Source organism: Portunus trituberculatus, chromosome 38, assembly GCF_017591435.1.
Source record: "Portunus trituberculatus isolate SZX2019 chromosome 38, ASM1759143v1, whole genome shotgun sequence".
In the NCBI taxonomy this organism is placed as follows: domain Eukaryota; kingdom Metazoa; phylum Arthropoda; class Malacostraca; order Decapoda; family Portunidae; genus Portunus; species Portunus trituberculatus.
Genome location: NC_059292.1, coordinates 11,776,190 through 11,790,498, shown reverse-complemented (window position 1 = coordinate 11,790,498; position 14,309 = coordinate 11,776,190). Strand labels below are relative to the sequence as shown.

The 14,309-nt window shown below is 43.2% G+C and overlaps 1 protein-coding gene across 2 annotated transcripts in view; it reads left to right on the top strand.

Annotated features, from left to right (window-relative positions):
- LOC123514999 (solute carrier family 35 member F1-like) overlaps positions 1-14,309 on the top strand; it is an 89,810-nt gene that overhangs the window by 75,316 nt on the left and 185 nt on the right. Inside the window, exons 7-11 of one of the 2 annotated variants that reach the window (XM_045273311.1) lie at positions 578-788; positions 4,909-5,012; positions 8,374-8,555; positions 8,957-9,131; positions 10,483-14,309. The exon at positions 10,483-14,309 is cut by the window's right edge and continues 185 nt beyond it. In XM_045273311.1, coding sequence (XP_045129246.1) covers positions 578-788; positions 4,909-5,012; positions 8,374-8,555; positions 8,957-9,131; positions 10,483-10,534 — 724 coding nt within the window. In that variant the 3' untranslated portion in view covers positions 10,535-14,309. The remainder of the gene's footprint in view (positions 1-577; positions 789-4,908; positions 5,013-8,373; positions 8,556-8,956; positions 9,132-10,482) is intronic. The other variant, XM_045273312.1, reaches the window with a different exon arrangement.

Below are 14,309 nucleotides of genomic sequence, written 5' to 3'. Positions count from 1 at the left end.
ATAAAAAGACATCCTATTGTTGCCTCCACGCCTTAATCTTGTTTGTCAGAAATGTCTCAATGGCATTCCTTTTTTACAGTCTGTTCGTAACAATGAGTGCACGTACGCACCTTTCTTCTTCATTATCATTATTATGATAATGAATTTTTTTAATACCTTCAGCACTTCGTTACGTTGTATATAATGTACTTTAGTTCATGCCACTCATACACAGCCTTCAATCTGAACAAAATAGTAAACAATGCGGTTTTTTTTTTTTTCTTTACCAAGACTTTACACACACACACCTTGACGATTTTCTTGGCAGCTCTCACACTTTCCCCATATTCAACGAGACATTATTTTAGTGTTTACTACAAGTAATAAAAACATGATTAGGTTAGGACACGTTACATTGGCTTAGGATCATGACGTTTATTCCTAATGTCTACTTTTTTTTTTTCTTGCTTCAGACAGTATATTGTGTTCTTACGTCCTTACAAATATACCAGAGTCACATGGTAGTTTAACTTGAAGCTTAAAACCCATATATTTCAATTCGATTCCTACAGTACTTATATCTGTTGATGCCGCGCAGAGCTATCCTGGAGCGTAACGACGTGGGATCGGTGCGGTGGGACACTTGGCCGGTACTGGCGCTGGTGGGTGGCTTCAGCGCGGCGCAGTTCCTGTTCTATGTTGTGGCACCAGCCGTCATGCGGGTGACCTCAGCCACGGCGCTCAACCTCGCGCTCTTCACGGCCGACTTCTACATCCTCATCACTGGCATCGCGCTCTTCAAGTTCAAGGTGTGTGTGTGTGTGTGTGTGTGTGTGTGTGTGTGTGTGTGTGTGTGTGTGTGTGTAATTCACTGTTTGATCTGCTGCAGTCTCTGACGAGACAGCCAGACGTTACCCTACGGAACGAGCTCAGAGCTCATTATTTCCGATCTTCGGATAGGCCTGAGACCAGGCACACACCACACACCGGGACAACAAGGTCACAACTCCTCGATTTACGTTCCGTACCTACTCACTGCTAGGTGAACAGAGGCTACACGTGAAAGGAGACACACCCAAATATCTCCACCCGGCCGGGGAATCGAACCCCGGTCCTCTGGCTTGTGAAGCCAGCGCTCTAACCACTGAGCTACCAGGCCGTGTGTGTGCGTGTGTGTGTGTGTGTGTGTGTGTGTGTGTGTGTGTGTGTGTGTGTGTGTGTGTGATATGCCATATATTTACACTATAGTTCTAACTGTACCCATATTTCCATTACTATATATCATTCACTAACAAGAGCATTACATAATATCTCTTTCATATCACTGCTATTGTTAATCCATAACAGACATCTAAATTTATGACAGATATACCCACACTACATACACACTTTCACCATTATTATCAGCTCACCTCAACATCCATACACACACACACACACACACACACACATATATATATATACACACATTCTTCTGGCATGCTTTACTTTGCATTGTTACCATTTTCCCTCCTTCTAATCCCCTTAATTTTCTTTACTATCCCCCCCCCCAAAAAAAAAAAGAGAACCTTCCAACATTCTTCCATCTTTCTCTTTCTCTTTCCCTTTCTCACTCACCCTCTTTACTAACACATGCATAATATTCCTTCACTTGACCCAAAATGTACCCATTTCTCACCATTTCGCACACACACACACACACACACACACACACACACACACACACACACACACACACACACACACACACACACACACACATATATATATATATATATATATATATATATATATATATATATATATATATATATATATATATATATATATATATATATATATATATATATATATATATATATATATATATATATATATATATATATATATATATATATATATATATATATATATGTATATACTTTTTACCGATTTTCTAACTTACATCTTATTTTTACGCCAAAAACTAAAGTAACGAATAATAAGAACGTCTTGGTATTCATTCAATCTATACTTAAGATCTAAAAATCAGTCGGATGGAGCGGGAGTTACAAAGAAGATTCCAACCACTTAACTTCACGAAAGCTGATCTGGCAAAGAGTGGAGACGTTAAATGTCCCGATTGGTTTCAAGAAATGAATGAGATTGCGTTTGACGAAGATGAAAAAGTAATTTGTGATAATATTAATACAACAACAGCCAACAGCAGCAGCAGCAGCAGCAGCAATAACAACAAAACAACAACAACAATAATAACAACAACAACCACAACAACAATAGTAACAACAGTATGTGTACATGTTTCCTAAGTACACAACAACAACAACAACAACAACATGCGTGTAAGTTTCCTAGGCACAGACCAACAACAATAGCCTACATGCAAGTTTCCTAGAAAGAGGAAAACAACAACAATAAGAGTAGTAGCAGCAACAACAACAACAATAACAAAGAAGAGGAAGAGGAGGATATAAACAGAGTAAAAGAAAACAAGAAGCAACTCACAGCAGCTGATGATAAATGACAGGCAGAAAGGAAACAGTGCCAGGGGCGGAATGGCACCACCGAGTCACTGGTTCAAGGACAAATGACTGTCGAGGATCAAGCCACAGGAAGGACGCCTTTAAGACGCGATTTTTGTTAGGGGCCGAGTTGAGGCTGCACCAAGTTCTCTGATGTCAAGATTAAAAAAATGTTAAGAAAAGTTTGTGTGAGAGCTCAGCTTTATACCGTCAGAACAGACGAGTTTATTGCCGCCTCAACGCAAGAGAGACTAGGAAAAAATATTGTTGGAAGCTTTCTTGACTAAAAGCTACAAGTATTTAAACTGATCATTAGAGGCTACTTTTTTCAGCATTTCCAATCATTCAGCATCTCGCTGCAAATATATGGACAGACCCTGTCACTGCTATGGATGCTTTAGGGGAAGTCAAGGACATGAGCTGCTGTGTGTAGACTCTGATAGTTTTCCTTTGTGATTTACCTCCTTAAACTTAGCGCCGCAAAAAAAAAATGAGGCAAACAAGACCTTTCCAACATTAGAATTAAAAGAAAAATCATGGAGCGTTTAGCTGGACATCAGAGACAAGCAGCGGCGTCACACATACAAAGGAATCTCTGACAATGGAACAATACTCATTGTATGGAGTCACATAAAAACAATACAGACTCATCTTCCATTTAAGCGAGACAGCGCCAGCAGCAGTCCTACTCAGGATGATCTATGGGGTGTTCAGAGACGACAAGGTAGAAAGTTCAAATAATGTTACGGTCGAAGGAACCAACGACGAGAAAAGTTAAATGATAAAATTATAGTGAACTGTTAGAAGTTACTGACTTTGCCATACGAGTAAAGCCTTTGTTCTGTGTGTGTTGTGCTGACCGAGTGCGGTCTCTCAGTCACCCTTATTGCAAAGTTAATGGATGACACACAATCATGAGCTGTGCATGCCTTGGCTAAGTAGTGCCAGGGCAAGAAGTAACTGAAGGGAATTTGGAATTTGGTTCTGGCAGCGCCACCCAATAAGACCTCCGTGGAGTGCAGCGAGTATGCTGACTATGTGAAAAGTAATCAAAGTTGTGACGTAAGAACATAAGACCCTTGAGGACCAGGCAAGACCTACACAAGATGAACGAGAGTGATTTACTAGACTTTACGGACCATGTAATTCATTCTCTCTCTCTCTCTCTCTCTCTCTCTCTCTCTCTCTCTCTCTCTCTCTCTCTCTCTCTCTCTCTCTCTCTCTCTCTCTCTCTCATATATATATATATATATATATATATATATATATATATATATATATATATATATATATATATATATATATATATATATATATATATATATATATATATATATATATATATATATATATATATATATATATATATATATATATATATATGCATATGAAATGAACAAGTATGCACCGGATTTTTCTTTCTTCCTTAAAATAAAGCATAAGGGTGTAGTGTTGTGAAAGATGAACCTTGTGTAATACTATTCAACTCAAGGTTCGTCTTTCACAACACTACACCCTTGTGCTTTATCAGTGTTCTTCATTAGGTTAAAGTTCTCAACGTTTAACTCTGCTGTTTGTGTTTTGTCTTTTTTTATCTGTATTCTTTTTTCTCCACCTATTTATATTTCCCTTGTTCTTAATTTCTATGCTTTATGTTTTGATTTTTAATTTTCATTGTACGATGTACTCAAAGCTATCTTAAATTCCTTTAGCCTGGTGTCTTCTGCGAAGATGAAATGTTACGATATAATTATAAGAAAGAAAATCTATTCTGCGAAAGAGACGGGGGGTGAGGCTATTTGGAACTGTGCATACGTTCTTCATGGGTAAAGATGCATGGCCCGTGTATGTGTGGCGCTGACAATATAGCACACATACACATCTTACATCAGCAGCTGTAACTCCAGGACGCATAACAACACACAGCCACAGCACCGCCACCCAGGTGCTTCATTCTGCTCCACGATGGTGGAGGGAACGGGGCTTGTGTTTGCATCTCTGTGGTGGACGGGAGCTGGAGTCTACTGATACAAAGCAGATTACCTGGGATTGATTCATCTGTCGCGGATGCAATCACCCGTTCAATCACCCTCCCACTCATCCTTCCCCTCATGGCTCTCGCCTCTCCATCCATTCATTGTCTATCTCCTCTCCACACACTCAGTCACCTCTTCATCCAATCCCCATGTCTCTCATCTCTCTACTCACTCACTCCTCATGTCTCCCCACTTTTTATCCACTCACTCTTACTTCTGCACCTGCACACTTGGTCCCTCACTTTTCCATTCACTCATCCTATTATCCATCCACTCCTCCATCACTCATCTTATCCTCCCACCCACCGATCAACTTAATTACTTCTCTACTTATCCATCCACCCTAAATAACACACGCCCTCCATCCACAGTTCCACCCTCTGTACTTCCTGTCGTACATCCTGGTGGTGACGGGCGTGATCGTGTTCGTCATCAAGCCCACGCCCATCGCCTCCACCAACCGCGGCTACTACAGGTGGGCGGGTGTGTCTGATTAGCTGGCAAAGTGTGTGGTCTGCTCCCTCAAAGGTGCAGGTAGCCACGATGGGGCAGGTACATACCAGGTGAAGATGACTGACTAACAGGTAAGGAGGTGAGGGATTGGTGCTGCGAGAGTGAAGATTGATGATGATTGGTGTGGAAGGAGTGGTGGTAGCAGTGTTGATTCGATGCCATCACTTTGAGAGGTGTTTACTTCAAAGACGTGTGAATTAAGTGGAATATTCTACACATAGTTCGTTCTTGACATTAGTGAAGGCTAGTCTATCTGTTAGTAAGCAGAACTTGCTACCGTTTGTAGAATAGACATTTAGGCCACAACTGATACGAGTATCTTCCTTTTTTTTTTTTATCAGTGTACATGAATCCACTGCAGGGGTCAGAAAGGATTAAGCCCCAAAACTACGCCAATCTAGCTTAGGGCGTTTCGGTTAAATGGGCAGAATACACAAATCCTCTCCCTCTATCAGTGTGTCTTCTCTGCTTCGTGAAGAGCAACCACAAGGTAACATGCAGCTTTTTTGGCTTCAGCCAGGATCAAGGACACCTTGGGCGAGAGCAGAGCTGTACCACGAAAATTATACTATAATTTTTACCAGTCAGCCAGAAGGAATACAGTGCAGAACAAAACCTTCTTCATAGGTAGGAGCTTGAAATATCAAACAAAAGGCTCCCAACTCCTGCCCCACGCACGCTGGCAGGGACAAAGGCCGCGGATCTCATTAAAACTGATCCTCTTTAGCCTCGTCACCATTTCCGGTGCAGCAGATGCAGAAAAGGCTGACTTTAAGAGAAGAAACTTTTTTGTCATAAATTACAATACTTTTTTTTCATTTATGAGCCTGTGTGGCTCTCCCTCTCTGTGATCTATGCCTACTGACAGCAGTGTTCGGTTAAGAACATGCCAGAATTGGATCAAATGGTTCACGATCAATCAATTTTTTATTCAGACTATTATCAACTGTACTATTAGTCTAATACTTCGGCCTGGTACCTTCCAGTTTGTTCTGACACACATAAATCTAACATTAAATATTTCTGTAAGAAAAGAATGAAAAATAAACTAAAAACCTTAAACAGTTTGTCTACATTTGATTTAAAGGTTATAAATCACACCGTCATTGATATGAGCCAATGATTCATTTTGTATGTGAGAGGATTTGGATAATTTTTAATCTCAAAATATAATCAGAAATCTTTAATGCAACTCTACAAAAAATGAACGCGTAAATCAACACTTGATATCACAATGATTGTTTAAAAAATCTGTAAAAAGTTACTTTGTATGAAACTACCAATAAAATTATACGAATACGCTTTACTAGTTCAGAATAGAAAATAAAAAGACAGACTTCAGAACTGTGTGACCGACTCTTCTCTTTACTTGATCTGACTAGTTAGTGATTAACTAAGCTCAAAACTTTTTTTTTTACTTACTATTGATTTGTTCAGTGTCTGTTCACATTATGTTCATCAATGAATGGATTAGAAAAAATAGAAAAACGCTTCGTGTTAGCAGTCAAATTCCACCCATAACTTTCGGCAATGAAAGTGTCGTGTGATATAAATCATGCGAAGGAAATGCCATTAAAAACAGTATAGTGTGTGGTCACCTTGGCAGAAGGAGAGAGAGAGAGAGAGAGAGAGAGAGAGAGAGAGAGAGAGAGAGAGAGAGAGAGAGAGAGAAGTAGCAACCAAGAAAATAAAACCAAGGACAACACAATAGATTCTTCCATTGAACAGCAACCCATATTATGTACATCCTTTATCGTGGCTTAGCTGTGGAACCTGTACCTTACTAGCCCTTCTGCATACGGTTTCCGCACGCTGCAGGCTCTCGCTTCGGATATTCATCATTCGATATATTCTGCCTTTGGTGAAATCCTCGGCATATATTCCACCTGTGATTGGCTACCCATTATACAGGAGGCCCGTGATTGGTTCCTCGCCCCGCCGGCGGCTCGTAATTGTTTGCCCACTTGGCGTGTTGACCTTGTTGCTTTATTGCAGTCCTGGGAGGTTGGCTGAGGATGAGAGAGAGAGAGAGAGAGAGAGAGAGAGAGAGAGAGAGAGAGAGAGAGAGAGAGAGAGAGAGAGAGAGAGAGAGACAGACAGACAGACAGACAGACAGACAGACAGACAGACAGACAGACAGTGTGTGTGTGTGTGTGTGTGTGTGTGTGTGTGTGTGTGTGTGTGTGTGTGTGTGTGTGTGTGTGTGTGTGTGTGTGTGTGTGTGTGTGTGTGTGTGTGTGTGTGTCACGAATTTGACTATTTTGGTTTTAAACTACACTAATTCACGTATATGTAAATATACTACGAATATGAGGGAAAAACTCTATATGCCTGAAAAATTGCTCCCTAATGAGAATGAGTGAGAAGAGGATAGAATAAAAAGCGGCACGGCCCACAATTTCCTAAACTTATTCTTTATCCAGAAGAGGAGTATTGCCTGAGTACTTGCATTTTTCCCTGATATTGCTCATCGTACGAGTTCAATCTCATAAAAGCATCTTCTTGATCCAGACAGTATTGCATGTGAAATTATGCATAATATAATTAATCTCGTATGCCTTCTTTCACGAAAAACAATTTCAGGAGATTGTCAGGTATTGTTAATCTTTCGAATGTGTACTGTTTGAAGCAGATGGTGTATAACGCTTATTGCATCTTACATCTAACTATGGAGCAGTGTTTCAGACGAGGTCTCTTCAATTATGACGTATTTTAAGTATAAGATTACTGTTATCTTCTATTAATTATTCAGTTCATTATTGGTGTTTAAAGTGCCGAAATTACTATAAAAATAGGATATAATCGAATCATATCGTGCCTGCCTCTTTTTTTTTCTTTTTATACCATGTGGGTTTTTCACGGGAATTTATGGGCTAAAGGGAATACTTATTAAGGGTACCTCTTATTTCAAAGCCCACCCGTTAGGAAACCGTTGCCCCGAGTGAGGAAGCCCAACCTACACTCAGACCGTAGACAGGATTCGAACCCGTGCGCTTGGAGACCCCTCGGATCCCAAAGCACGCACGGATCCACTGTACCACGGCGGCCCCTGTATGTCTTTTGTCTCTGTTCGGGGATCGGCACCTCAGTGGACCTTATTTTTCTTTAATAAAGTTTGTTGCCCTTGGTCGGTTTTTTCCCCCTCTCACGTAAGAAGAAATAACGAGACTCAGCTATTCAGGCAGACAAGTCGAAAAGAGACGGAAACATTACAAAGAATCACGTCTATGGAGGTACAGCTTGTGCACGTTTTTCTGTTATCATGTGCGTGTGTAGGTGCCTGCGTAGCTTATCGCAATGTCTCACTTTTCTCCTCGTCACAGGGAAATCTCAGTGGGCCGGTCGAGCAGCGGCAACGAGGTGGAGCTGACCACCACCCCGGGCACTGCCACCAGCAGCATGGGCGGCGGTGGCTCCTTCACAGAGTGGCCGCCGCTGCCCCCAGAGGTTCGGGGCTGTCCTGACTACCCCTATCCTCACTCCCACTCCACGGAATTCAGGCAAGGTGAGTGACAGGACTGACTGATTGTGGCTGATTGATTTTAAGGAGCTGCAACAAGATCACACAGCGCGTGAGTCTAAAGGTCGCATGTCGTGGTGGTAGAGGGGAAAGAGCATGCACGCAAGATGAGCGGGAGAGGTCGTGGAGAAAAGTGAATGAAAGGAAAAATGGCAAACGAATGTGATAAAAGAAGGTAACAAAAGAAAGATACTATGACTTTCCTCCCTCTCTTCTCTTCATCACAGACCTGAAGGATGGAGGAGCTCAAAGTATAAAGTAACAACCATGACAGGTCTTCTAAGTAGATTTTTCTTAGTTTTCTATTCTTGGACGCAATTTTCAAATACATAAATTCACAACGATTTGTACATATGCAGAGGACTAATGTGGCGGTACATCTACAGGCTCTAAGACGCCGGCGCCACCCACCGACTATCCAAGTACCCCGCCCTCGCCGCCCCAGCAGTTCAGGTCACTGCCCCGCCCCGCTCGCCGGGAGCAGTACCCTGCTGGGCAGGCTGGGGGCGGGCAGAGGGCGGCCACTCTCCACCGCCCTGCGCGGGTACGTTTCCAGCTTGAGTAAGGGTCGCTCGCTTCTTGTTGGCTGTGGTGCTGCGTGAGCCCGGGGGCCCCGCCCCTCCCTGGCGTCCCCGCGCCCCACCAAGTACCATGCTGCCGCGCCAGGTCTTCGGGGGCGCCAGGGTGACACACCAGTGGACCCTCCCCTATCCCACCCCGCCCCTCGGTGTATGAAGGTGTCTGCAGCTAAGGTGTCAGTGTAGCCAATGTCCCACAGTGTCCCTAGTGTCCCCAGTGTTCCCGGCACCGCGCCCCGGGCTCACATCTGTACTGGCTTTTGCTTTAACACATTTGTCGAGTGCACAAACCATCCATTTGTTTTTTACCTGTCCACTGCTTAGCAGGCTCACTGGGTGTATCATTCGCACTATAAGAACTGTTTTGTGCATTCGCCTTTAGTCTTACATGTCATGTTCTTTTTTGCTTCTAAAATTTACCTACCGTGTATTAGATTTTTCTTATTTCTACAAAGATAAACGTGTTCACGTTTGTGTGTATTGTTCAATGACTGTTAATTGTTCAATGTAGCTGTGAGTTTTAGCCACAGTTCCTTAGTCAACTGTCTGGCTTGTCTCACATTTGTGTTGTGTTGGATTTACAGTTTCTTTTTTTTTCGGGACTGACTATAGTAATCCTAATTACCTTATTAGGAGGGAAGCTAAGAAAGTTTCGGGACGCGGCCAGCAGACAACAGCTGCTGCGCATAACTCTGAGGCTCGTCAGCTGGCGGGCGCCGGGCTGAAAGCTGCGGCAACGCCTCCAAGGACGAGATATTGATGGACACTCCTCCGTCACGAACGTGGGGTTTTGGTCATCTGTTCGTAAAGGCTTTTGGAGGGAGGCATCCGAGAACGGATCTGGTTGGTGGCGTGGCGCCGAGGGCAGGTCATCGCAAGGAATGTCATGATAGCACGAAACTTTTCCCACGAAGACAGAAAATGCCATCGTTATGTTGGTGCTCTGCCAGAACCATCAACTGTGTCCTAATGAACATTATAGAGAAGAGCGTCTCTGAGAAGTCTCATTAAAGTGATTAAAGGCTGAGATGGTTGTATGCAGCAAGAAGGCATCAGTGGAGGTAAGTGACAGCGCTGCTCGCTCCTGAGGCCCAGTCCCGAAACTTTGAAAGCGACTCTCGTGCAACACCTTTGGGGTTAAGGTAGATTTGAGTCCTGGTATTTCGTAATGACATCTTCACAAAGTTTTTCAACACTTTCAAAACAGGAAGTGTTCTTGGTGTCTTGGTGACTGTACACTACCCCCTCCACTCCCCTGCTTCCCTGCTGCCCTACTCAACGCTACAAGTGGAACCCGCTGCTTTCACCTGGCCCTCTCTTTTTCTTTTTTGCAGCTCTATCGAGCCAACGGTGCCTCATCCTCTACCCACGAGCTGGGAGATGTGAGGTGCTGAAGGGCTCATGCTGGGGCCCGCCGGGTGGTGCTGAGGACACTATGCCCGCCGCCTGACCTTCGCCGAATGCAGAAGGCCGAGGCGACGATGCTGCAGACCTGGGCGGCCACCCGACACTGATGTGCAGCTGCCCGCGTGTATATTGTCTTAGTCTTCCCCCTACTGTCTCCAAGGTGCAGCTGAGGGTTCTTCCAGCAGTATTACTACCCTTGTAGACACCGGCCGCTTTTACCAATAGTGTTCACGGCATCTAGACGCCACACCACCCACTCAAGTTATTTAGTTACACCAGACCTAACCATTTAAATACGTCTGGCCTGCAAAGCTGCCGTTTTCTCTTTCATACTGCTATACATGACATTTAATGGGAAGCTAAAGTAAATTTTCGAAGCATGTTTATTGCAGTGGCGGTCAGTTCCCTCAGGTCAGATGTAAAACAGACCTTGCCCTGCCATCGTCTCGCCATCTACATGCTAACATATTGCTCAAGATTGGTCACAGGTTAGAAAACTAAAGGAAGGCATAGACGATAATGATACAGAAACTGTTCAAAAGCACTATGGCCTGTAGCTGAACCTTTGTATTTGTCGTAGGACTTGTGAGACGATGGTGGTTCAGTACAGGGCGATGGAAATAAAAAGAGTGCTACAATCCTAAATTCATGAGTAGTTTTTTGGGAGTTCGCGTTAGGAGTGTGTGATGTGATTCCCGAGGCGGACACATTGCAATGACTTGCTTCTCTACCCCATTTCCTATAGTGACAGCTCAAGGTAATCACAACTCGTGCTACACAGGTGTGGGTGCGTCACGAGTACTGCAACAGCGTTTGCTTGTCTAATCACTGGCATTTTTTTTTCTCAAATATTTTTACACTAGTTAATGATAATTTTCAGGCATATTCATATGCATTAGCACAGATTGTTTTAAATTTTATAAGTAATTCTTTACAAATAATATATATTATCATTATAGTACTATCATCATATTTAATATCATTAATGTTTTTTACTTGAAACAAAAACTCTTCAGGAGATACATTTTGTGCCTCTATTTCACATTTATCTATTTCATTTTCCGCGCTGTAGATGAAACAAAACAACAGGCGATGACTTGACGTGTGTGTGTGTGTGTGTGTGTGTGTGTGTGTGTGTGTGTTCGTTGGTATATACTATATCTAATGGCTGGTTTGTCCCCAGTCTCTTTAGAAAAAATGACATCACTGTGATGTCAGGCAATACTTACCTATGATGATTATGAACACTACCTCAACGAATATGACTGTGTGTGTGTGTGTGTGTGTGTGTGTGTGTGTGTGTGTGTGTGCTAAGATGTGAAAAGCAAAGATAATCACCATATCTTTACTAAATACGGAATGAAAATTTTTCATCTTACTCTCAGCTTTATTCAAATCGACACCTTGACGCTGAATAACTGTAAACAAAGCAGTACTTTTTTTTTATGAATTATCTTCATTCTCTTCATCTTTCTCCTGTATGATTAACGATCTCTCTGATTCACACTCTCTCCTCTCAGCATAATGACACGTTAAGACCTCGCACGGTTAACGAAGAATCAACCACATTTTCCTACGTGCTGCCAAAAACCACGCGCTTCTAATGAGTAAAAGTGTGTGTGTGTGTGTGTGTGTGTGTGTGTGTGTGTGTGTGTGTGTGTGTGTGTGTGTGTGTGTGTGTGTGTGTGTGTGTGTGTGTGTGTGTGTGTGTGTGTGTGTGTGTGTGTGTGTGTGTGTGTGTGTGTGTGTGTGTGTGTGTGTGTGTGTGTGCGTGAACTTTGTGTTTAAGAAGTGATGGACAATGCCAAATAAAGGAGACAAAAAAAAATAGAAAGACAGAAAAATTGTACATATGCAATATAATGTGTAGCGTAAAACGACTGAAAAAAATAACTTCAACTTTTAAAAATTCCGAGAAAAAATTGTTATCGTGTATTGTTGCTCCCTTTTTAGTGTACATATTACGGTGATCACGACACAGAAGACCCGCAGAGCATCACAGGGACTTGTTAGGGTTGTGAGTGGTTGCCGTTGTGACATCAGTAGTTGTAGCTGTGCAATAGACATCCTGACGCGGGCCCTACCCAGCACCACCTCTTGGGCCAACCTGGGGTTACAATTTTTTTTTTTCTTCTGAAGTATTCCTGTTGAATGTGTGTGTGTGTGTGTGTGTGTGTGTGTGTGTGTGTGTGTGTGTGTGCACGTTTGAGAGAGAGAGAGAGAGAGAGAGAGAGTGTGTGTGTGTGTGTGTGTGTGTGTGTGTGTGTGTGTGTGTGTGTGTGTGTGTGTGTGTGCAAAATTCCTGTAGGTCCCAAGGGTGTTCATGTGGATGCGTGTTCACACATGAGGTGAATCACCGCGAGGCAGTCCTTGCTGCCAGTGTTGGCACAAACAGTTTCTTCTCGCACCAGACGAAGAGACATAAACGTGTATATGACAGCGATGCAGCCCTTGGTGTTCTGGTGCTGACACATGCACCGACACTAAATCCTTTTTGACCGGAGCGTGCTACTCTGCCGCCGCGCCGCGTTATACAGTGTTCTACATAATTATACATAATTGTAGTGTAATAGTTTTTAAAACGAATCTCACGTACGGTAACTCGCATACGGTTAAAAGTGAATTTTACTAGCGGGATGATGAAGAGTGCTATGCCATAACGTGACTTAGCACAAAAGTACAGTTCTGTTAGGCGAGTCCTTGCGCTGTGTTGGTAAGGCTTGCAGCTTTATCTGGCACATTGTGCAGCATTGTGGTGTACCTCTGAGTATTGTGGTGCATTGTATGTGTGACGCGGCCTGATATACTCCTCCGAGTGTCGTGATGGCGTATGTCACCCTGACGTTTGGTGGCATTGCTCCATGTTGTGCACAATTGAGAAGCGGTACTTAAAACACCGGGGCATGGCGAGGTAGGAATACCTTGGCATGGTCCAGTATTCTGAAGTGCCGTAAGTCAATGTCATCTAGGCGTGACGAAAGTAGCACGCGTCCCAGCTCACCGAAGCGACACGAGCAGACACTGTGACGAGTTGTAGTGAACCGAGACAAGACGTGACGCGTTTTCTCCCACAACAAAGATACGGTGGTGCTATTCAGTGTCGTACAGGAAGCACAAATACCTGTCGCCCGGCCCTGCGAATCACCCTACCACCTCCAGAAGCTCTGGCTAAGGAAGCGTGGCAGGGGGCGGCGGCTAGTCGAGGGTAACAGTCAATAGTGTTAGTAAAGATGTAAATAAGTAGCTCCGACCACTTGTATGTAGGGGTAGAAGGTGGACGGGAGGGAGACAGTCTACTTGTCTATTTGGTCTCTACCATTTTCCGATAAGACTATTGTACACACTGCTACTGAGTGACTTATTTTAATAATTCTCTCTCTCTCTCTCTCTCTCTCTCTCTCTCTCTCTCTCTCTCTCTCTCTCTCTCTCTCTCTCTCTCTCTCTCTCTCTCTATCTATCTATCTATCTATCTATCTATCTATCTATCTATCTCTCTGTCTGTCTGCCTGTCTATCTCTTTGAGTCAATAGATATTTCCTCAACGAGATTTTACTTCTAACTAGTTTCATGTGTGTGTGTGTGTGTGTGTGTGTGTGTGTGTGTGTGTGTGTGTGTGTGTGTGTGTGTGTGTGTGTGTGTGTGTGTGTGTGTGTGTGTGTGTGTGTGTGTGTGTGTGTGTGTGTGTGTGTGTGTGTGTGTGTGTGTGTCTTATAAATCTATATTACACTTCGAGGTGGCTGTACTACGTCAATTC